General features: G+C 49.0%; 1 protein-coding gene across 2 annotated transcripts in view; it reads right to left on the bottom strand.

Moving 5' to 3' along the window:
- The window catches only part of COL22A1 (collagen type XXII alpha 1 chain), a 315,022-nt gene that overhangs the window by 119,227 nt on the left and 170,243 nt on the right, over window positions 1-25,552 (bottom strand). For both annotated transcript variants that reach the window (XM_072151139.1, XM_072151140.1), the window contains 3 exons: window positions 4,501-4,554; window positions 4,157-4,210; window positions 3,525-3,578 (listed from right to left, as the gene is read on the bottom strand). In XM_072151139.1, the coding sequence (XP_072007240.1) occupies window positions 3,525-3,578; window positions 4,157-4,210; window positions 4,501-4,554 (162 nt within the window). The remainder of the gene's footprint in view (window positions 1-3,524; window positions 3,579-4,156; window positions 4,211-4,500; window positions 4,555-25,552) is intronic.

Raw genomic sequence — 25,552 nt, 5'->3', positions numbered from 1 at the left:
TCATGGTGCGGTAGTATAATCCAGTCTGTGTACTGTATGGTGGTAATAATAGTCATGGTGCAGTAGTATAATCCAGTCTGTGTACTGTATGCTGGTAATAATGGTCATGGTGCAGTAGTATGATCCAGTCTGTGTACTGTATGGTGGTAATAATGGTCATGGTGCGGTAGTATAATCCAGTCTGTGTACTGTATGGTGGTAATAATAGTCATGGTGCGGTAGTATAATCCAGTCTGTGTACTGTATGGTGGTAATAATGGTCATGGTGCGGTAGTATGATCCAGTCTGTGTACTGTATGGTGGTAATAATGGTCATGGTGCGGTAGTATGATCCAGTCTGTGTACTGCATGGAGGTAATAATGGTCATGGTGCGGTAGTATAATCCAGTCTGTGTACTGTATGGTGGTAATAATAGTCATGGTGCGGTAGTATAATCCAGTCTGTGTACTGTATGGTGGTAATAATGGTCATGGTGCGGTAGTATGATCCAGTCTGTGTACTGTATGGTGGTAATAATGGTCATGGTGCGGTAGTATAATCCAGTCTGTGTACTGTATGGTGGTAATAATGGTCATGGTGCGGTAGTATAGTCCAGTCTGTGTACTGTATGGTGGTAATAATGGTCATGGAGCAGTAGTATAATCCATTCTGTGTACTGTATGGTGGTAATAATAGTCATGGTGCGGTAGTATGATCTAGTCTGTGTACTGTATGGTGGTAATAATAGTCATGGTGCGGTAGTATAGTCCAGTCTGTGTACTGTATGGTGGTAATAATGGTCATGGAGCAGTAGTATAATCCATTCTGTGTACTGTATGGTGGTAATAATAGTCATGGTGCAGTAGTATAATCCAGTCTGTGTACTGTATGGAGGTAATAATGGTCATGGTGCGGTAGTATAATCCAGTCTGTGTACTGTATGGAGGTAATAATGGTCATGGTGCTGTAGTATAATCCAGTCTGTGTACTGTATGGAGGTAATAATGGTCATGGTGCGGTAGTATAATCCAGTCTGTGTACTGTATGGAGGTAATAGTGGTCATGGTGCGGTAGTATGATCCAGTCTGTGTACTGTATGGTGGTAATAATGGTCATGGTGCGGTAGTATAATCCAGTCTGTGTACAGTATGGTGGTAATAATGGTCATGGTGCGGTAGTATGATCCAGTCTGTGTACTGTATGGTGGTAATAATAGTCATGGTGCAGTAGTATAATCCATTCTGTGTACTGTATGGTGGTAATAATGGTCATGGTGCGGTAGTATAATCCAGTCTGTGTACTGTATAGTGGTAGTAATGGTCATGGTGCGGTAGTATAATCCAGTCTGTGTACTGTATGGTGGTAATAATGGTCATGGTGCAGTAGTATAATCCAGTCTGTGTACTGTATGGTGGTAATAATAGTCATGGTGCGGTAGTATAATCCAGTCTGTGTACTGTATGGAGGTAATAATGGTCATGGTGCGGTAGTATAATCCACTCTGTGTACTGTATGGAGGTAATAATGGTCATGGTGCTGTAGTATAATCCAGTCTGTGTACTGTATGGTGGTAATAATAGTCATGGTGCAGTAGTATAATCCAGTCTGTGTACTGTATGGAGGTAGTAATGGTCATGGTGCGGTAGTATACTCCAGTCTGTGTACTGTATGGTGGTAATAATGGTCATGGTGCGGTAGTATAATCCAGTCTGTGTACTGTATGATGGTAATAATGGTCATGGTGCGGTAGTATAATCCAGTCTGTGTACTGTATGATGGTAATAATGGTCATGGTGCGGTAGTATAATCCAGTCTGTGTACTGTATGGTGGTAGTAATGGTCATGGTGCGGTAGTATAATCCAGTCTGTGTACTGTATGGAGGTAATAATGGTCATGGTGCGGTAGTATGATCCACTCTGTGTACTGTATGGAGGTAATAATGGTCATGGTGCGGTAGTATAATCCAGTCTGTGTACTGTATGGAGGTAATAATGGTCATGGTGCGGTAGTATGATCCACTCTGTGTACTGTATGGTGGTAATAATGGTCATGGTGCGGTAGTATAATCCAGTCTGTGTACTGTATGGAGGTAGTAATGGTCATGGTGCGGTAGTATAATCCAGTCTGTGTACTGTATGGTGGTAATAATGGTCATGGTGCAGTAGTATAATCCAGTCTGTGTACTGTATGGTGAGAGTAATGGTCATGGTGCGGTAGTATAATCCAGTCTGTGTACTGTATGGTGGTAATAATGGTCATGGTGCAGTAGTATAATCCAGTCTGTGTACTGTATGGTGGTAATAATAGTCATGGTGCGGTAGTATAATCCAATCTGTGTACTGTATGGTGGTAATAATGGTCATGGTGCGGTAGTATAATCTAGTCTGTGTACTGTATGGTGGTAATAATGGTCATGGTGCAGTAGTATAATCCAGTCTGTGTACTGTATGGTGGTAATAATGGTCATGGTGCGGTAGTATAATCCAGTCTGTGTACTGTATGGTGGTAATAATGGTCATGGTGCGGTAGTATAATCCAGTCTGTGTACTGTATAGTGGTAATAATGGTCATGGTGCGGTAGTATAATCCAGTCTGTGTACTGTATGGTGGTAATAATGGTCATGGTGCAGTAGTATAATCCAGTCTGTGTACTGTATGGTGGTAATAATGGTCATGGTGCGGTAGTATAATCCAGTCTGTGTGCTGTATGGTGGTAATAATGGTCATGGTGCGGTAGTATAATCCAGTCTGTGTGCTGTATGGTGAGAGTAATGGTCATGGTGCAGTAGTATAATCCAGTCTGTGTACTGTATGGTGGTAATAATGGTCATGGTGCGGTAGTATAATCCAGTCTGTGTGCTGTATGGTGAGAGTAATGGTCATGGTGCAGTAGTATAATCCAGTCTGTGTACTGTATGGTGGTAATAATGGTCATGGTGCAGTAGTATAATCCAGTCTGTGTACTGTATGGAGGTAATAATAGTCATGGTGCGGTAGTATAATCCAGTCTGTGTACTGTAGGGAGGTAATAATGGTCATGGTGCAGTAGTATAATCCAGTCTGTGTACTGTATGGTGGTAATAATGGTCATGGTGCAGTAGTATAATCCAGTCTGTGTACTGTATGGAGGTAATAATAGTCATGGTGCGGTAGTATAATCCAGTCTGTGTACTGTATGGTGGTAATAATGGTCATGGTGCGGTAGTATAATCCAATCTGTGTACTGTATGGTGGTAATAATGGTCATGGTGCGGTAGTATAATCCAGTCTGTGTACTGTATGGAGGTAATAATGGTCATGGTGCGGTAGTATAATCCAATCTGTGTACTGTATGGTGGTAATAATGGTCATGGTGCGGTAGTATAATCCAGTCTGTGTACTGTATGGTGGTAATAATGGTCATGGTGCGGTAGTATAATCCAATCTGTGTACTGTATGGTGGTAATAATGGTCATGGTGCGGTAGTATAATCCAGTCTGTGTACTGTATGGTGAGAGTAATGGTCATGGTGCAGTAGTATAAGGTTATTTGGGTGTCACTTACCCGAGGTCCGGTAAGTCCTGGTGCTCCGTCCAAGCCGCGTTCTCCCTGCTCCCCCTACAATCAGATGTAAGCGATTATACAATGTCCAGAATTACAGCCTTTCCCTGGGGACTGACAGGTTATCTATGCAGCGCCCCCTACAGGACACACAGGGGCAGAGTTACTTACCTGGTCCATTCGCGATCCAGCGGCGCGTTGTCTGAACAGGATTCGGGTCCGGACGGGATTTATGATGGCAGTTCCTCCGCCGTCCACCAGGTGGCGCTGCTGCGCTGAAAAGCATCGGAACGCACCGGAATACACCGAGCTGGACCAGGTGAAGGTAAGCGCTTCCCAAGCGACACATTTTCGGTTTTTAAATGCGATGGTTTTTTCGAATACGTCGGGTTTTCGTTTGTCCACGCCCCCCAATTTCCGTCGCGTGCATGCCAGCGCCGATGCGCCATAATCTAATCGCGTGCACCAAAATCCCGGGGCAATTCAGGTACAATCGGCGCAAATCGGAAATATTCGGGTAACACGTCGGGAAAACGCGAATCGGGCCCTTAATAAATGACCCCCACAGAGTGTACCCTTCCCTTTTATATCATGATTTACTATAAGGAACGTCCACAATCTCACTCGGATTTTACCTTTGGTCCAGGTTTTCCTTCCACTCCATCAGTTCCATCTTTTCCGGGTGATCCCTAAAAAATATTTATAATAAATAGAAAAAAATATTAGATATTTCCCATTATTTCTCTAGTCTGCTCTGTGCGCCATCTAGTGGACAGCTGGTACATGGCAGTATGTATAATGTACCTGCAGATAATTGCTAGTATTATTATAAGAGCTACTACCTGCACTACTATCAGTACTTTATACATTGTATGTACTACTCCTAGTATTATATGTGCACTATATACCCATAGCATACACACACTTCATCCATATACACCGATCCTACATTACTGTCCTCTATGATCCATATACTTACAGGGGGTCCAAGTTTTCCAGGTTTTCCAGGAAATCCTATTTCTCCAGGCAATCCCTGAAACCATGAAGAAAGATGCATAATATAGTGTGACCCCGGGTGTAGAGCAGCCCCCCACCCCCACCCCCACCCGTGTTCTAGTAATAGACTCTAATACAACCTGTAGTTTATGTCACAAAAGTGGAAGAGAAGGTCATAAAGGATTCACTACATCGCACACAGTCTACTATACAGGGGATACACTGCTCTGCTGCTGTACTATACAGGGGATACACCGCTCAGCTGCTGTACTATACAGGGGATACACTGCTCTGCTGCTGTACTATACAGGGGATACACTGCTCTGCTGCTGTACTATACAGGGGATACACCGCTCAGCTGCTGTACTATACAGGGGATACACTGCTCTGCCGCTGTACTATACAGGGGATACACTGCTCTGCTGCCGTACTATACAGGGGACACACTGCTCTGCTGCTGTACTATACAGGGGATATACTGCTCTACTGCTGCACTATACCGGGGATATACTGCTCTACTGCTGTACTATACAGGGGATATACTGCACTGCTGCTGTACTATACAGGGGATACACTGCTCTACTGCTGTACTATACAGGGGATACACTGCTCTGCTGCTGTACTATACAGGGGATACACTGCTCTGCTGCTGCACTATACCGGGGATACACTGCTCTGCTGCTGTACTATACAGGGGATACACTGCTCTGCTGCTGTACTATACAGGGGACACACTGCTCTGCTGCTGTACTATACAGGGGATACACTGCTCTGCTGCTGTACTATACAGGGGATACACTGCTCTGCTGCTGTACTATACAGGGGATACACTGCTCTGCTGCTGTACTATACAGGGGATACACTGCTCTGCTGCCGTTCTATACAGGAGATACACTGCTCTACTGCTGTACTATACAGGGGATGCACCGCTCTGCTGCTGTACTATACAGGGGATACACTGCTCTGCTGCTGTACTATACAGGGGATACACTGCTCTGCTGCTGTACTATACAGGGGATACACTGCTCTGCTGCTGTACTATACAGGGGATACACTGCTCTGCTGCTGTACTATACAGGGGATACACTGCTCTGCTGCTGTACTATACAGGGGATACACTGCTCTGCTGCTGTACTATACAGGGGATACACAGCTCTGCTGTTGTACTATACAGGGAATGCACTGCTCTGCTGCTGTACTATACAGGGGATACACTGCCCTGCTGCTGTACTATACAGGGGATACACTGCTCTGCTGCTGTACTATACAGGGGATACACTGCCCTGCTGCTGTACTATACAGGGGATACACTGCTCTGCTGCTTTACTATACAGGGGATACACTGCTCTGCTGCTGTACTATACAGGGGGTACACCGCTCTGCTGCTGTACTATACAGGGGATACACCGCTCTGCTGCTGTACTATACAGGGGATACACTGCTCTCCTGCTGTACTATACAGGGGATACACTGCTCTGCTGCTGTACTATACAGGAGAGACAATGCTCTGCTGCTGTACTATACAGGGGGTACACTGCTCTGCTGCTGTACTATACAGGAGATACACTGCTCTGCTGCTGTACTATACAGGGGACACACTGCACTGCTGCTGTACTATACAGGGGATACATGCTCTGCTGCTGTACTATACAGGGGATACACTGCTCTGCTGCTGTACTATACAGGGGATACACTGCTCTGCTGCTGTACTATACAGGGGACACACTGCACTGCTGCTGTACTATACAGGGGATACACTGCTCTGCTGCTGTACTATACAGGGGATACACGGCTCTGCTGCTGTACTATACAGGGGATACACTGCTCTGCTGCTGTACTATACAGGGGATACACTGCTCTGCTGCTGTACCATACAGGGGATACACTGCTCTGCTGCTGTACTATACAGGGGATATACTGCACTGCTGCTGTACTATACAGGGGATATACTGCACTGCTGCTGTACTATACAGGGGGATACACTGCTCTGCTGCTGTACTATACAGGAGATACACTGCACTGCTGCTGTACTATACAGGAGATACACTGCACTGCTGCTGTACTATACAGGGGATACACCGCTCAGCTGCTGTACTATACAGGGGATACACTGCTCAGCTGCTGTACTATACAGGGGATACACTGCTCTGCTGCTGTACTATACAGGGGATACACTGCTCTGCTGCTGTACTATACAGGGGATACACTGCTCTGCTGCTGTACTATACAGGGGATACACTGCTCTGCTGCTGCACTATACAAGGGATACACATCTCTGCTGCTGTACTATACAGGGGATACACTGCCCTGCTGCTGTACTATACAGGGGATACACTGCCCTGCTGCTGTACTATACAGGGGATACACTGCTCTGCTGCTTTACTATACAGGGGATACACTGCTCTGCTGCTGTACTATACAGAGGATACACTGCACTGCTGCTGTACTATACAGGGGATACACTGCTCTGCTGCTGTACTATACAGGGGATACACTGCTCTGCTGCTGTACTACACAGGGGATACACTGCTCTGCTGCTGTACTATACAGGGGGTACACCGCTCTGCTGCTGTACTATACAGGGGATACACTGCTCTGCTGCTGTACTATACAGGGGATACACTGCTCTGCTGCTGTACTATACAGGGGATACACTGCTCTGCTGCTGTACTATACAGGGGATACACTGCTCTGCTGCTGTACTATACAGGGGATACACTGCTCTGCTGCTGTACTATACAGGGGATACACTGCTCTGCTGCTGTACTATACAGGGGATACACTGCTCTGCTGCTGTACTATACAGGAGATACACTGCTCTGCTGCTGTACTATACAGGGGATACACTGCTCTGCTGCTGTACTATACAGGGGATACACTGCTCTGCTGCTGTACTATACAGGAGATACACTGCTCTGCTGCTGTACTATACAGGGGATACACTGCTCTGCTGCTGTACTATACAGGGGATACACTGCTCTGCTGCTGTACTATACAGGGGATACACTGCTCTGCTGCTGTACTATACAGGGGGATACACTGCTCTGCTGCTGTACTATACAGGGGATACACTGCTCTGCTGCTGTACTATACAGGGGATACACAGCTCTGCTGTTGTACTATACAGGGAATGCACTGCTCTGCTGCTGTACTATACAGGGGATACACTGCCCTGCTGCTGTACTATACAGGGGATACACTGCTCTGCTGCTGTACTATACAGGGGATACACTGCCCTGCTGCTGTACTATACAGGGGATACACTGCTCTGCTGCTTTACTATACAGGGGATACACTGCTCTGCTGCTGTACTATACAGGGGATACACTGCTCTGCTGCTGTACTACACAGGGGATACACTGCTCTGCTGCTGTACTATACAGGGGGTACACCGCTCTGCTGCTGTACTATACAGGGGATACACCGCTCTGCTGCTGTACTATACAGGGGATACACTGCTCTCCTGCTGTACTATACAGGGGATACACTGCTCTGCTGCTGTACTATACAGGAGAGACAATGCTCTGCTGCTGTACTATACAGGGGGTACACCGCTCTGCTGCTGTACTATACAGGAGATACACTGCTCTGCTGCTGTACTATACAGGGGACACACTGCACTGCTGCTGTACTATACAGGGGATACATGCTCTGCTGCTGTACTATACAGGGGATACACTGCTCTGCTGCTGTACTATACAGGGGATACACTGCTCTGCTGCTGTACTATACAGGGGACACACTGCACTGCTGCTGTACTATACAGGGGATACACTGCTCTGCTGCTGTACTATACAGGGGATACACGGCTCTGCTGCTGTACTATACAGGGGATACACTGCTCTGCTGCTGTACTATACAGGGGATATACTGCTCTGCTGCTGTACTACACAAGGGATACACTGCTCTGCTGCTGTACTATACAGGGGATACACCGCTCTGCTGCTGTACTATACAGGGGATACACTGCACTGCTGCTGTACTATACAGGGGGATACACTGCTCTGCTGCTGTACTATACAGGGGATACACTGCTCTGCTGCTGTACTATACAGGGGATACACTGCTCTGCTGCTGTACTATACAGAGGATACACTGCACTGCTGCTGTACTATACAGGTGATACACTGCTCTGCTGCTGTACTATACAGGGGATACACTGCTCTGCTGCCGTACTATACAGGGGATACACTGCTCTGCTGCTGTACTATACAGGGGATACACTGCTCTGCTGCTGTACTATACAGGAGATACACTGCTCTGCTGCTGTACTATACAGGGGATACACTGCTCTGCTGCTGTACTATACAGGGGATACACTGCTCTGCTGCTGTACTATACAGGGGATATACTGCTCTGCTGCTGTACTACACAAGGGATACACTGCTCTGCTGCTGTACTATACAGGGGATACACCGCTCTGCTGCTGTACTATACAGGGGATACACTGCACTGCTGCTGTACTATACAGGGGGATACACTGCTCTGCTGCTGTACTATACAGGGGATACACTGCTCTGCTGCTGTACTATACAGGGGATACACTGCTCTGCTGCTGTACTATACAGAGGATACACTGCACTGCTGCTGTACTATACAGGTGATACACTGCTCTGCTGCTGTACTATACAGGGGATACACTGCTCTGCTGCTGTACTATACAGGGGATACACTGCTCTGCTGCTGTACTATACAGGGGGTACACCGCTCTGCTGCTGTACTATACAGGGGATACACTGCTCTCCTGCTGTACTATACAGGGGATACACTGCTCTGCTGCTGTACTATACAGGAGAGACAATGCTCTGCTGCTGTACTATACAGGGGGTACACCGCTCTGCTGCTGTACTATACAGGGGATACACAGCTCTGCTGTTGTACTATACAGGGAATGCACTGCTCTGCTGCTGTACTATACAGGGGATACACTGCCCTGCTGCTGTACTATACAGGGGATACACTGCTCTGCTGCTGTACTATACAGGGGATACACTGCCCTGCTGCTGTACTATACAGGGGATACACTGCTCTGCTGCTGTACTATACAGGGGATACACTGCTCTGCTGCTGTACTATACAGAGGATACACTGCACTGCTGCTGTACTATACAGGTGATACACTGCTCTGCTGCTGTACTATACAGGGGATACACTGCTCTGCTGCTGTACTATACAGGGGATACACTGCTCTGCTGCTGTACTATACAGGGGATACACTGCTCTGCTGCTGTACTATACAGGAGATACACTGCTCTGCTGCTGTACTATACAGGGGATACACTGCTCTGCTGCTGTACTATACAGGGGATACACTGCTCTGCTGCTGTACTATACAGGAGATACACTGCTCTGCTGCTGTACTATACAGGGGATACACTGCTCTGCTGCTGTACTATACAGGGGATACACTGCTCTGCTGCTGTACTATACAGGGGATACACTGCTCTGCTGCTGTACTATACAGGGGGATACACTGCTCTGCTGCTGTACTATACAGGGGATACACTGCTCTGCTGCTGTACTATACAGGGGATACACAGCTCTGCTGTTGTACTATACAGGGAATGCACTGCTCTGCTGCTGTACTATACAGGGGATACACTGCCCTGCTGCTGTACTATACAGGGGATACACTGCCCTGCTGCTGTACTATACAGGGGATACACTGCTCTGCTGCTGTACTATACAGGGGATACACTGCCCTGCTGCTGTATTATACAGGGGATACACTGCTCTGCTGCTGTACTATACAGGGGATACACTGCTCTGCTGCTGTACTATACAGAGGATACACTGCACTGCTGCTGTACTATACAGGTGATACACTGCTCTGCTGCTGTACTATACAGGGGATACACTGCTCTGCTGCTGTACTATACAGGGGATACACTGCTCTGCTGCTGTACTATACAGGGAGTACACCGCTCTGCTGCTGTACTATACAGGGGATACACTGCTCTCCTGCTGTACTATACAGGGGATACACTGCTCTGCTGCTGTACTATACAGGAGAGACAATGCTCTGCTGCTGTACTATACAGGGGATACACTGCTCTGCTGCTGTACTATACAGGGGATACACTGCTCTGCTGCTGTACTACACAGGGGATACACTGCTCTGCTGCTGTACTATACAGGGGGTACACCGCTCTGCTGCTGTACTATACAGGGGATACACCGCTCTGCTGCTGTACTATACAGGGGATACACTGCTCTCCTGCTGTACTATACAGGGGATACACTGCTCTGCTGCTGTACTATACAGGAGAGACAATGCTCTGCTGCTGTACTATACAGGGGGTACACCGCTCTGCTGCTGTACTATACAGGAGAAACACTGCTCTGCTGCTGTACTATACAGGGGACACACTGCACTGCTGCTGTACTATACAGGGGATACATGCTCTGCTGCTGTACTATACAGGGGATACACTGCTCTGCTGCTGTACTATACAGGGGATACAATGCTCTGCTGCTGTACTATACAGGGGATACACTGCTCTGCTGCTGTACTATACAGGGGATACACTGCCCTGCTGCTGTACTATACAGGGGATACACTGCTCTGCTGCTTTACTATACAGGGGATACACTGCTCTGCTGCTGTACTATACAGGGGATACACTGCTCTGCTGCTGTACTACACAGGAGATACACTGCTCTGCTGCTGTACTATACAGGGGGTACACCGCTCTGCTGCTGTACTATACAGGGGATACACCGCTCTGCTGCTGTACTATACAGGGGATACACTGCTCTCCTGCTGTACTATACAGGGGATACACTGCTCTGCTGCTGTACTATACAGGAGAGACAATGCTCTGCTGCTGTACTATACAGGGGGTACACCGCTCTGCTGCTGTACTATACAGGAGATACACTGCTCTGCTGCTGTACTATACAGGGGACACACTGCACTGCTGCTGTACTATACAGGGGATACATGCTCTGCTGCTGTACTATACAGGGGATATACTGCTCTGCTGCTGTACTATACAGGGGATATACTGCTCTACTGCTGTACTATACAGGGAATATACTGCTCTACTGCTGTACTATACAGGGGATACACTGCTCTACTGCTGTACTATACAGGGGATACACTGCTCTGCTGCTGTACTACACATGGGAAACACTGCTCTGCTGCTGTACTATACAGGGGATATACTGCTCTGCTGCTGTACTACACATGGGAAACACTGCTCTGCTGCTGTACTATACAGGGGACACACTGCACTGCTGCTGTACTATACAGGGGATACACTGCTCTGCTGCTGTACTATACAGGGGATACACTGCTCTGCTGCTGTACTATACAGGGGATATACTGCTCTGCTGCTGTACTATACAGGGGATACACTGCTCTGCTGCTGTACTATACAGGGGATACACTGCTCTGCTGCTGTACTATACAGGGGATATACTGCTCTGCTGCTGTACTACACATGGGAAACACTGCTCTGCTGCTGTACTATACAGGGGATACACCGCTCTGCTGCTGTACTATACAGGGGATACACTGCACTGCTGCTGTACTATACAGGGGGATACACTGCTCTGCTGCTGTACTATACAGGAGATACACTGCACTGCTGCTGTACTATACAGGGGATACACTGCTCTGCTGCTGTACTATACAGGAGATACACTGCACTGCTGCTGTACTATACAGGGGATACACTGCTCTGCTGCTGTACTATACAGGTGATACACTGCTCTGCTGCTGTACTATACAGGGGATACACTGCTCTGCTGCTGTACTATACAGGGGATACACTGCTCTGCTGCTGTACTATACAGGGAGTACACCGCTCTGCTGCTGTACTATACAGGGGATACACTGCTCTCCTGCTGTACTATACAGGGGATACACTGCTCTGCTGCTGTACTATACAGGAGAGACAATGCTCTGCTGCTGTACTATACAGGGGATACACTGCTCTGCTGCTGTACTATACAGGGGATACACTGCTCTGCTGCTGTACTACACAGGGGATACACTGCTCTGCTGCTGTACTATACAGGGGGTACACCGCTCTGCTGCTGTACTATACAGGGGATACACCGCTCTGCTGCTGTACTATACAGGGGATACACTGCTCTCCTGCTGTACTATACAGGGGATACACTGCTCTGCTGCTGTACTATACAGGAGAGACAATGCTCTGCTGCTGTACTATACAGGGGGTACACCGCTCTGCTGCTGTACTATACAGGAGATACACTGCTCTGCTGCTGTACTATACAGGGGACACACTGCACTGCTGCTGTACTATACAGGGGATACATGCTCTGCTGCTGTACTATACAGGGGATACACTGCTCTGCTGCTGTACTATACAGGGGATACAATGCTCTGCTGCTGTACTATACAGGGGACACACTGCACTGCTGCTGTACTATACAGGGGATACACTGCCCTGCTGCTGTACTATACAGGGGATACACTGCTCTGCTGCTGTACTATACAGGGGATACACTGCCCTGCTGCTGTACTATACAGGGGATACACTGCTCTGCTGCTTTACTATACAGGGGATACACTGCTCTGCTGCTGTACTATACAGGGGATACACTGCTCTGCTGCTGTACTACACAGGAGATACACTGCTCTGCTGCTGTACTATACAGGGGGTACACCGCTCTGCTGCTGTACTATACAGGGGATACACCGCTCTGCTGCTGTACTATACAGGGGATACACTGCTCTCCTGCTGTACTATACAGGGGATACACTGCTCTGCTGCTGTACTATACAAGAGAGACAATGCTCTGCTGCTGTACTATACAGGGGGTACACCGCTCTGCTGCTGTACTATACAGGGGGATACACTGTTCTGCTGCTGTACTATACAGGGGATACACTGCTCTGCTGCTGTACTATACAGGGGATACACTGCTCTGCTGCTGTACTATACAGGAGATACACTGCACTGCTGCTGTACTATACAGGGGGATACACTGCTCTGCTGCTGTACTATACAGGGGACACACTGCTCTGCTGCTGTACTATACAGGGGATACACTGCTCTGCTGCTGTACTATAGAGGGGATACACTGCTCTGCTGCTGTACTATACAGGGGGATACACTGCTCTGCTGCTGTACTATACAGGGGGATACACTGCTCTGCTGCTGTACTATACAGAGAATACACTGCTCTGCTGCTGTACTATACAGGGGATACACTGCTCTGCTGCTGTACTATACAGGAGATACACTGCTCTTCCGCTGTACTATACAGGGGATACACTGCTCTGCTGCTGTACTATACAGGGGATACACTGCTCAGCTGCTGTACTATACAGGGGATACACTGCTCTGCTGCTGTACTATACATGGGATACACTGCTCTGCTGCCGTACTATACAGGGGATACACTGCTCTGCTGCTGTACTATACATGGGATACACTGCTCTGCTGCCGTACTATACAGGGGATACACTGCTCTGCTGCCGTACTATACAGGGGATACACTGCTCTGCTGCTGTACTATACAGGGGGATACACTGCTCTGCTGCTGTACTATACAGGGGATACACTGCTCTGCTGCTGTACTATACAGGGGATACACTGCTCTGCTGCTGTACTATACAGGGGATACACTGCTCTGCTGCTGTACTATACAGGGGATACACTGCTCTGCTGCTGTACTATACAGGGGATACACTGCTCTGCTGCTGTACTATACAGGGGATACACTGCTCTGCTGCTGTACTATACAGAGGATACACTGCTCTGCTGCTGTACTATACAGGGGATACACTGCTCTGCTGCTGTACTATACAGGGGATACACTGCTCTGCTGCTGTACTATACAGGGGATACACTGCTCTGCAGCTATACTATACAGGGAATACACTGCTCTGCTGCTGTACTATACAGGGGGTACACTGCTCTGCTGCTGTACTATACAGGGGGATACACTGCTCTGCTGCTGTACTATACAGGGGATACACTGCTCTGCTGCTGTACTATACAGGGGATACACTGCTCTGCTGCTGTACTATACAGGGGATACACTGCTCTGCTGCTGTACTATACAGGGGATACACTGCTCTGCTGCTGTACTATACAGGGGGATACACTGCTCTGCTGCTGTACTATAGAGGGGATACACTGCTCTGCTGCTGTACTATACAGGGGATACACTGCTCTGCTGCTGTACTATACAGGGGATACACCGCTCTGCTGCTGTACTATACAGGGGATATACTGCTCTATTGCTGTACTATACAGGGGATACACTGCTCTGCTGCTGCACTATACCGGGGATACACTGCTCTGCTGCTGTACTATACAGGGGATACACTGCTCTGCTGCTGTACTATACAGAGGATACACTGCACTGCTGCTGTACTATACAGGGGATACACTGCTCTGCTGCTGTACTACACAGGGGATACACTGCTCTGCTGCTGTACTATACAGGGGGTACACCGCTCTGCTGCTGTACTATACAGGGGATACACCGCTCTGCTGCTGTACTATACAGGGGATACACTGCTCTCCTGCTGTACTATACAGGGGATACACTGCTCTGCTGCTGTACTATACAGGAGAGACAATGCTCTGCTGCTGTACTATACAGGGGGTACACCGCTCTGCTGCTGTACTATACAGGAGATACACTGCTCTGCTGCTGTACTATACAGGGGACACACTGCACTGCTGCTGTACTATACAGGGGATACATGCTCTGCTGCTGTACTATACAGGGGATACACTGCTCTGCTGCTGTACTATACAGGGGATACACTGCACTGCTGCTGTACTATACAGGGGATACACTGCTCTGCTGCTGTACTATACAGGGGATACACTGCTCTGCTGCTGTACTATACAGGGGGATACACTGCTCTGCTGCTGTACTATAGAGGGGATACACTGCTCTGCTGCTGTACTATAGAGGGGATACACTGCTCTGCTGCTGTACTATACAGGGGATACACCGCTCTGCTGCTGTACTATACAGGGGATACACTGCTCTGCTGCTGTACTATACAGGGGATACACTGCTCTGCTGCTGTACTATACAGGGGATACACTGCTCTGCTGCCGTACTATACAGGGGATACACTGCTCTGCTGCTGTGCTATACAGGGGATACACTGCTCTGCTGCTGTACTATACAGGGGATACACTGCTCTGCTGCCGTACTATACAGGGGATACACTGCTCTGCTGCTGTGCTATACAGGGGATACACTGCTCTGCTGCTGTACTATACAGGGGATATACTGCTCTGCTGCTGTACTATACAGGGGATACACTGCTCTGCTGCCGTACTATACAGGGGATACACTGCTCTGCTGCCGTACTATACAGGGGATACACTGCTCTACTGCTGTACTATACAGGGGATACACTGCTCTGCTGCTGTACTATACAGGGGATACACTGCTCTGCTGCTGTACTATACAGGGGATACACTGCTCTGCTGCTGTACTATACAGGGGATACACTGCTCTGCTGCTGTACTATACAGGGGATACACCGCTCTGCTGTACTATACAGGGGATACACCGCTCTGCTGTACTATACAGGGGATACACTGCTCTACTGCTGTACTATACAGGGGATACACTGCTCTGCTGCTGTACTATACAGGGGATACACTGCTCTGCTGCTGTACTATACAGGGGATACACTGCTCTGCTGCTGTACTACACAGGAGATACACTGCTCTGCTGCTGTACTATACAGGGGGTACACCGCTCTGCTGCTGTACTATACAGGGGATACACCGCTCTGCTGCTGTACTATACAGGGGATACACTGCTCTGCTGCTGTACTACACAGGAGATACACTGCTCTGCTGCTGTACTATACAGGGGGTACACCGCTCTGCTGCTGTACTATACAGGGGATACACCGCTCTGCTGCTGTACTATACAGGGGATACACTGCTCTCCTGCTGTACTATACAGGGGATACACTGCTCTGCTGCTGTACTATACAGGAGAGACAATGCTCTGCTGCTGTACTATACAGGGGGTACACCGCTCTGCTGCTGTACTATACAGGAGATACACTGCTCTGCTGCTGTACTATACAGGGGATACACTGCTCTCCTGCTGTACTATACAGGGGATACACTGCTCTGCTGCTGTACTATACAAGAGAGACAATGCTCTGCTGCTGTACTATACAGGGGGTACACCGCTCTGCTGCTGTACTATACAGGAGATACACTGCTCTGCTGCTGTACTATACAGGGGACACACTGCACTGCTGCTGTACTATACAGGGGATACATGCTCTGCTGCTGTACTATACAGGGGATACACTGCTCTGCTGCTGTACTATACAGGGGATACACTGCTCTGCTGCTGTACTATACAGGGGATATACTGCTCTGCTGCTGTACTACACATGGGAAACACTGCTCTGCTGCTGTACTATACAGGGGACACACTGCACTGCTGCTGTACTATACAGGGGATACACTGCTCTGCTGCTGTACTATACAGGGGATACACTGCTCTGCTGCTGTACTATACAGGGGATATACTGCTCTGCTGCTGTACTATACAGGGGATACACTGCTCTGCTGCTGTACTATACAGGGGATACACTGCTCTGCTGCTGTACTATACAGGGGATATACTGCTCTGCTGCTGTACTACACATGGGAAACACTGCTCTGCTGCTGTACTATACAGGGGATACACCGCTCTGCTGCTGTACTATACAGGGGATACACTGCACTGCTGCTGTACTATACAGGGGGATACACTGCTCTGCTGCTGTACTATACAGGAGATACACTGCACTGCTGCTGTACTATACAGGGGATACACTGCTCTGCTGCTGTACTATACAGGAGATACACTGCACTGCTGCTGTACTATACAGGGGGATACACTGTTCTGCTGCTGTACTATACAGGGGATACACTGCTCTGCTGCTGTACTATACAGGGGATACACTGCTCTGCTGCTGTACTATACAGGAGATACACTGCACTGCTGCTGTACTATACAGGGGGATACACTGCTCTGCTGCTGTACTATACAGGGGGATACACTGCTCTGCTGCTGTACTATACAGGGGACACACTGCTCTGCTGCTGTACTATACAGGAGATACACTGCCCTGCTGCTGTACTATAGAGGGGATACACTGCTCTGCTGCTGTACTATACAGGGGGATACACTGCTCTGCTGCTGTACTATACAGGGGACACACTGCTCTGCTGCTGTACTATACAGGAGATACACTGCTCTGCTGCTGTACTATAGAGGGGATACACTGCTCTGCTGCTGTACTATACAGGGGGATACACTGCTCTGCTGCTGTACTATACAGGGGGATACACTGCTCTGCTGCTGTACTATACAGAGAATACACTGCTCTGCTGCTGTACTATACAGGGGATACACTGCTCTGCTGCTGTACTATACAGGAGATACACTGCTCTTCCGCTGTACTATACAGGGGATACACCGCTCTGCTGCTGTACTATACAGGGGATACACTGCACTGCTGCTGTACTATACAGGGGATACACTGCTTTGCTGCTGTACTATACAGGGGATACACTGCTCTGCTGCTGTACTATACAGGGGATACACTGCCCTGCTGCGGTACTATACAGGGGATACACCGCTCTGCTGCTGTACTATACAGGGGATACACTGCTCTACTGCTGTACTATACAGGAGATACACTGCTCTGCTGCTGTACTATACAGGGGGATACACTGCTCTGCTGCTGTACTATACAGGGGATACCGTGCTCTGCTGCTGTACTATACAGGGGATACACTGCTCTGCTGCTGTACTATACAGGGGATACACTGCTCTGCTGCTGTACTATACAGGGGATACACTGCTCTGCTGCTGTACTATACAGGGGATACACTGCTCTGCAGCTATACTATACAGGGAATACACTGCTCTGCTGCTGTACTATACAGGGGGTACACTGCTCTGCTGCTGTACTATACAGGGGGATACACTGCTCTGCTGCTGTACTATACAGGGGATACACTGCTCTGCTGCTGTACTATACAGGGGATACACTGCACTGCTGCTGTACTATACAGGGGATACACTGCTCTGCTGCTGTACTATACAGGGGATACACTGCTCTGCTGCTGTACTATACAGGGGGATACACTGCTCTGCTGCTGTACTATAGAGGGGATACACTGCTCTGCTGCTGTACTATAGAGGGGATACACTGCTCTGCTGCTGTACTATACAGGGGATACACCGCTCTGCTGCTGTACTATACAGGGGATACACTGCTCTGCTGCTGTACTATACAGGGGATACACTGCTCTGCTGCTGTACTATACAGGGGATACACTGCTCTGCTGCCGTACTATACAGGGGATACACTGCTCTGCTGCTGTGCTATACAGGGGATACACTGCTCTGCTGCTGTACTATACAGGGGATACACTGCTCTGCCGCTGTACTATACAGGGGATCCACTGCTCTGCTGCCGTACTATACAGGGGATACACTGCTCTGCTGCTGTACTATACAGGGGATACACTGCTCTGCTGCCGTACTATACAGGGGATACACTGCTCTGCTGCCGTACTATACAGGGGATACACTGCACTGCTGCCGTACTATACAGGGGATACACTGCTCTGCTGCTGTACTATACAGGGGGATACACTGCTCTGCTGCCGTACTATACAGGGGATACACTGCTCTGCTGCTGTACTATACAGGGGATACACTGCTCTGCTGCCGTACTATACAGGGGATACACTGCTCTGCTGCCGTACTATACAGGGGATACACTGCTCTGCTGCTGTACTATACAGGGGGATACACTGCTCTGCTGCTGTACTATACAGGGGATACACTGCTCTGCTGCCGTACTATACAGGGGATACACTGCTCTGCTGCCGTACTATACAGGGGATACACTGCACTGCTGCCGTACTATACAGGGGATACACTGCTCTGCTGCTGTACTATACAGGGGGATACACTGCTCTGCTGCCGTACTATACAGGGGATACACTGCTCTGCTGCTGTACTATACAGGGGATACACTGCTCTGCTGCCGTACTATACAGGGGATACACTGCTCTGCTGCCGTACTATACAGGGGATACACTGCTCTGCTGCTGTACTATACAGGGGGATACACTGCTCTGCTGCTGTACTATACAGGGGATACACTGCTCTGCTGCTGTACTATACAGGGGATACACTGCTCTGCTGCTGTACTATACAGGGGATACACTGCTCTGCTGCTGTACTATACAGGGGATACACTGCTCTGCTGCTGTACTATACAGGGGATACACTGCTCTGCTGCTGTACTATACAGGGGATACACTGCTCTGCTGCTGTACTATACAGGGGATACACTGCTCTGCTGCTGTACTATACAGGGGAAACACTGCTCTGCTGCTGTACTATACAGGGGGATACACTGCTCTGCTGCTGTACTATACAGGGGGATACACTGCTCTGCTGCTGTACTATACAGGGGATACACTGCCCTGCTGCTGTACTATACAGGGGATACACTGCTCTGCAGCTATACTATACAGGGAATACACAGCTCTGCTGCTGTGCTATACAGGGGATACACTGCTCTGCTGCTGTACGATACCGGGGATACACTGCTCTGCTGCTGTACTATACAGGGGATACACTGCTCTGCTGCTGTACTATACAGGGGATACACTGCTTTGCTGCTGTACTATACAGGGGATACACTGCTCTGCTGCCGTACTATACAGGGGATACACTGCTCTGCTGCTGTACTATACAGGGGATACACTGCTCTGCTGCTGTACTATACAGGGGATACACTGCTCTGCTGCTGTACTATACAGGGGGTACACTGCTCTGCTGCTGTACTATACAGGGGGATACACTGCTCTGCTGCTGTACTATACAGGGGATACACTGCTCTGCTGCTGTACTATACAGGGGATACACTGCACTGCTGCTGTACTATACAGGGGATACACTGCTCTGCTGCTGCACTATACAGGGGATACACTGCTCTGCTGCTGTACTATACAGGGGGATACACTGCTCTGCTGCTGTACTATAGAGGGGATACACTGCTCTGCTGCTGTACTATAGAGGGGATACACTGCTCTGCTGCTGTACTATACAGGGGATACACCGCTCTGCTGCTGTACTATACAGGGGATACACTGCTCTGCTGCTGTACTATACAGGGGATACACTGCTCTGCTGCTGTACTATACAGGGGATATACTGCTCTGCTGCTGTACTATACAGGGGATACACCGCTCTGCTGCTGTACTATACAGGGGATACACTGCTCTGCTGCTGTACTATACAGGGGATACACCGCTCTGCTGCTGTACTATACAGGGGATACACTGCTCTGCTGCTGTACTATACAGGGGATACACTGCTCTGCTGCTGTACTATACAGGGGATACACTGCTCTGCTGCTGTACTATACAGGGGATACACTGCTCTGCTGCTGTGCTATACAGGGGATACACTGCTCTGCTGCTGTACTATACAGGGGATATACTGCTCTGCTGCTGTACTATACAGGGGATACACTGCTCTGCCGCTGTACTATACAGGGGATCCACTGCTCTGCTGCCGTACTATACAGGGGATACACTGCTCTGCTGCTGTACTATACAGGGGATACACTGCTCTGCTGCTTTACTATACAGGGGATACACTGCTCTGCTGCTGTACTATACAGAGGATACACTGCACTGCTGCTGTACTATACAGGGGATACACTGCTCTGCTGCTGTACTACACAGGGGATACACTGCTCTGCTGCTGTACTATACAGGGGGTACACCGCTCTGCTGCTGTACTATACAGGGGATACACTGCTCTGCTGCTGTACTATACAGGGGATACACTGCTCTGCTGCTGTACTATACAGGGGATACACTGCTCTGCTGCTGTACTATACAGGGGGATACACTGCTCTGCTGCTGTACTATACAGGGGATACACTGCTCTGCTGCTGTACTATACAGGGGATACACTGCTCTGCTGCTGTACTATACAGGGGATACACTGCTCTGCTGTTGTACTATACAGGGAATGCACTGCTCTGCTGCTGTACTATACAGGGGATACACTGCCCTGCTGCTGTACTATACAGGGGATACACTGCTCTGCTGCTGTACTATACAGGGGATACACTGCCCTGCTGCTGTACTATACAGGGGATACACTGCTCTGCTGCTTTACTATACAGGGGATACACTGCTCTGCTGCTGTACTATACAGGGGATACACTGCTCTGCTGCTGTACTACACAGGAGATACACTGCTCTGCTGCTGTACTATACAGGGGGTACACCGCTCTGCTGCTGTACTATACAGGGGATACACCGCTCTGCTGCTGTACTATACAGGGGATACACTGCTCTCCTGCTGTACTATACAGGGGATACACTGCTCTGCTGCTGTACTATACAGGAGAGACAATGCTCTGCTGCTGTACTATACAGGGGGTACACCGCTCTGCTGCTGTACTATACAGGAGATACACTGCTCTGCTGCTGTACTATACAGGGGACACACTGCACTGCTGCTGTACTATACAGGGGATACATGCTCTGCTGCTGTACTATACAGGGGATACACTGCTCTGCTGCTGTACTATACAGGGGATACACTGCTCTGCTGCTGTACTATACAGGGGATATACTGCTCTGCTGCTGTACTACACATGGGAAACACTGCTCTGCTGCTGTACTATACAGGGGACACACTGCACTGCTGCTGTACTATACAGGGGATACACTGCTCTGCTGCTGTACTATACAGGGGATATACTGCTCTGCTGCTGTACTATACAGGGGATATACTGCTCTGCTGCTGTACTATACAGGGGATACACTGCTCTGCTGCTGTACTATACAGGGGATACACTGCTCTGCTGCTGTACTATACAGGGGATATACTGCTCTGCTGCTGTACTACACATGGGAAACACTGCTCTGCTGCTGTACTATACAGGGGATACACCGCTCTGCTGCTGTACTATACAGGGGATACACTGCACTGCTGCTGTACTATACAGGGGGATACACTGCTCTGCTGCTGTACTATACAGGAGATACACTGCACTGCTGCTGTACTATACAGGGGATACACTGCTCTGCTGCTGTACTATACAGGAGATACACTGCACTGCTGCTGTACTATACAGGGGGATACACTGTTCTGCTGCTGTACTATACAGGGGATACACTGCTCTGCTGCTGTACTATACAGGGGATACACTGCTCTGCTGCTGTACTATACAGGAGATACACTGCACTGCTGCTGTACTATACAGGGGGATACACTGCTCTGCTGCTGTACTATACAGGGGACACACTGCTCTGCTGCTGTACTATACAGGGGATACACTGCTCTGCTGCTGTACTATAGAGGGGATACACTGCTCTGCTGCTGTACTATACAGGGGGATACACTGCTCTGCTGCTGTACTATACAGGGGGATACACTGCTCTGCTGCTGTACTATACAGAGAATACACTGCTCTGCTGCTGTACTATACAGGGGATACACTGCTCTGCTGCTGTACTATACAGGAGATACACTGCTCTTCCGCTGTACTATACAGGGGATACACTGCTCAGCTGCTGTACTATACAGGGGATACACTGCTCTGCTGCTGTACTATACAGAGGATACACTGCTCTGCTGCTGTACTATACAGGGGATACACTGCTCTGCTGCTGTACTATACATGGGATACACTGCTCTGCTGCCGTACTATACAGGGGATACACTGCTCTGCTGCTGTACTATACATGGGATACACTGCTCTGCTGCCGTACTATACAGGGGATACACTGCTCTGCTGCCGTACTATACAGGGGATACACTGCTCTGCTGCTGTACTATACAGGGGGATACACTGCTCTGCTGCTGTACTATACAGGGGATACACTGCTCTGCTGCTGTACTATACAGGGGATACACTGCTCTGCTGCTGTACTATACAGGGGATACACTGCTCTGCTGCTGTACTATACAGGGGATACACTGCTCTGCTGCTGTACTATACAGGGGATACACTGCTCTGCTGCTGTACTATACAGGGGATACACTGCTCTGCTGCTGTACTATACAGGGGATACACTGCACTGCTGCTGTACTATACAGGGGATATACTGCTCTACTGCTGTACTATACAGGGGGACATACTGCTCTGCTGCTGTACTATACAGGGGATACACTGCTCTGCTGCTGTACTATACAGGGGATACACTGCTCTACTGCTGTACTATACAGGGGATACACTGCTCTGCTGCTGTACTATACAGGGGATACACTGCACTGCTGCTGTACTATACAGGGGATACACTGCTCTGCTGCTGTACTATACAGGGGATACACTGCTCTGCAGCTATACTATACAGGGAATACACTGCTCTGCTGCTGTACTATACAGGGGGTACACTGCTCTGCTGCTGTACTATACAGGGGGATACACTGCTCTGCTGCTGTACTATACAGGGGATACACTGCTCTGCTGCTGTACTATACAGGGGATACACTGCTCTGCTGCTGTACTATACAGGGGATACACTGCTCTGCTGCTGTACTATACAGGGGATACACTGCTCTGCTGCTGTACTATACAGGGGGATACACTGCTCTGCTGCTGTACTATAGAGGGGATACACTGCTCTGCTGCTGTACTATACAGGGGATACACTGCTCTGCTGCTGTACTATACAGGGGATACACCGCTCTGCTGCTGTACTATACAGGGGATATACTGCTCTATTGCTGTACTATACAGGGGATACACTGCTCTGCTGCTGCACTATACCGGGGATACACTGCTCTGCTGCTGTACTATACAGGGGATACACTGCTCTGCTGCTGTACTATACAGAGGATACACTGCACTGCTGCTGTACTATACAGGGGATACACTGCTCTGCTGCTGTACTACACAGGGGATACACTGCTCTGCTGCTGTACTATACAGGGGGTACACCGCTCTGCTGCTGTACTATACAGGGGATACACCGCTCTGCTGCTGTACTATACAGGGGATACACTGCTCTCCTGCTGTACTATACAGGGGATACACTGCTCTGCTGCTGTACTATACAGAAGAGACAATGCTCTGCTGCTGTACTATACAGGGGGTACACCGCTCTGCTGCTGTACTATACAGGAGATACACTGCTCTGCTGCTGTACTATACAGGGGACACACTGCACTGCTGCTGTACTATACTGGGGATACATGCTCTGCTGCTGTACTATACAGGGGATACACTGCTCTGCTGCTGTACTATACAGGGGATACACTGCACTGCTGCTGTACTATACAGGGGATACACTGCTCTGCTGCTGTACTATACAGGGGATACACTGCTCTGCTGCTGTACTATACAGGGGGATACACTGCTCTGCTGCTGTACTATAGAGGGGATACACTGCTCTGCTGCTGTACTATAGAGGGGATACACTGCTCTGCTGCTGTACTATACAGGGGATACACCGCTCTGCTGCTGTACTATACAGGGGATACACTGCTCTGCTGCTGTACTATACAGGGGATACACTGCTCTGCTGCTGTACTATACAGGGGATACACTGCTCTGCTGCCGTACTATACAGGGGATACACTGCTCTGCTGCTGTGCTATACAGGGGATACACTGCTCTGCTGCTGTACTATACAGGGGATACACTGCTCTGCTGCCGTACTATACAGGGGATACACTGCTCTGCTGCTGTGCTATACAGGGGATACACTGCTCTGCTGCTGTACTATACAGGGGATATACTGCTCTGCTGCTGTACTATACAGGGGATACACTGCTCTGCTGCCGTACTATACAGGGGATACACTGCTCTGCTGCCGTACTATACAGGGGATACACTGCTCTACTGCTGTACTATACAGGGGATACACTGCTCTGCTGCTGTACTATACAGGGGATACACTGCTCTGCTGCTGTACTATACAGGGGATACACTGCTCTGCTGCTGTACTATACAGGGGATACACCGCTCTGCTGCTGTACTATACAGGGGATACACTGCTCTGCTGCTGTAC

Source organism: Engystomops pustulosus, chromosome 5 (assembly GCF_040894005.1).
Source record: "Engystomops pustulosus chromosome 5, aEngPut4.maternal, whole genome shotgun sequence".
Taxonomy (NCBI): Eukaryota; Metazoa; Chordata; class Amphibia; order Anura; family Leptodactylidae; genus Engystomops; species Engystomops pustulosus.
The sequence above is the reverse complement of the archived record's forward strand: the minus strand, read 5'-3'. Positions and strand labels throughout refer to the sequence as shown.